At 43.8% G+C, this 363-nt stretch overlaps 1 protein-coding gene across 1 annotated transcript in view; it reads left to right on the top strand.

The window, feature by feature from the left end:
- LOC119594899 (mucin-5AC-like) overlaps window positions 1–363 on the top strand; it is a gene marked incomplete in the record, with an annotated part of 17,458 nt that overhangs the window by 12,670 nt on the left and 4,425 nt on the right. The window contains 1 exon segment of the mRNA XM_037943973.1: window positions 1–363. Coding sequence (XP_037799901.1) covers window positions 1–363 — 363 coding nt within the window.

The following is a 363-nucleotide window of genomic DNA, read 5'->3' as shown; positions in this document are numbered from 1 at the left end:
TAAGCCAAGTGCAGCAAGTGTCAACTGTAACAACAAAACATGTGATTTAGATGTGTCGAGTGACAGAGATTCAAAACAGGAGCTGGAGCAAGAACAGGAGTTAGTGATTTGTGATAGTGAAGTGGTGTGTACAAGTAGACAGAACAGTCCTGTGAAAAGCCAGGCTGCATTGCTAGAGTACGATACATGGACGAACTCTGAGGCAGCTGTTCTAGACAGAATTCCGGTTTGTTCTCAGTCGCCAGAGATGCACCGAACCCAAAGTGACAATGCAAAAAAGGTGAAATCTCCTGAATACGAGGAGAATGCAAAAGAATCCTTCAGGCAAGTGCATTCTCCAGTATCAAAAATAGGTGCTGATAG

This window comes from Penaeus monodon, chromosome 34, assembly GCF_015228065.2.
Source record: "Penaeus monodon isolate SGIC_2016 chromosome 34, NSTDA_Pmon_1, whole genome shotgun sequence".
NCBI classification, from domain to species: Eukaryota; Metazoa; Arthropoda; class Malacostraca; order Decapoda; family Penaeidae; genus Penaeus; species Penaeus monodon.
Note: the sequence above shows the minus strand (reverse complement) of the source record. Positions and strands in the feature narration are given on the sequence as shown.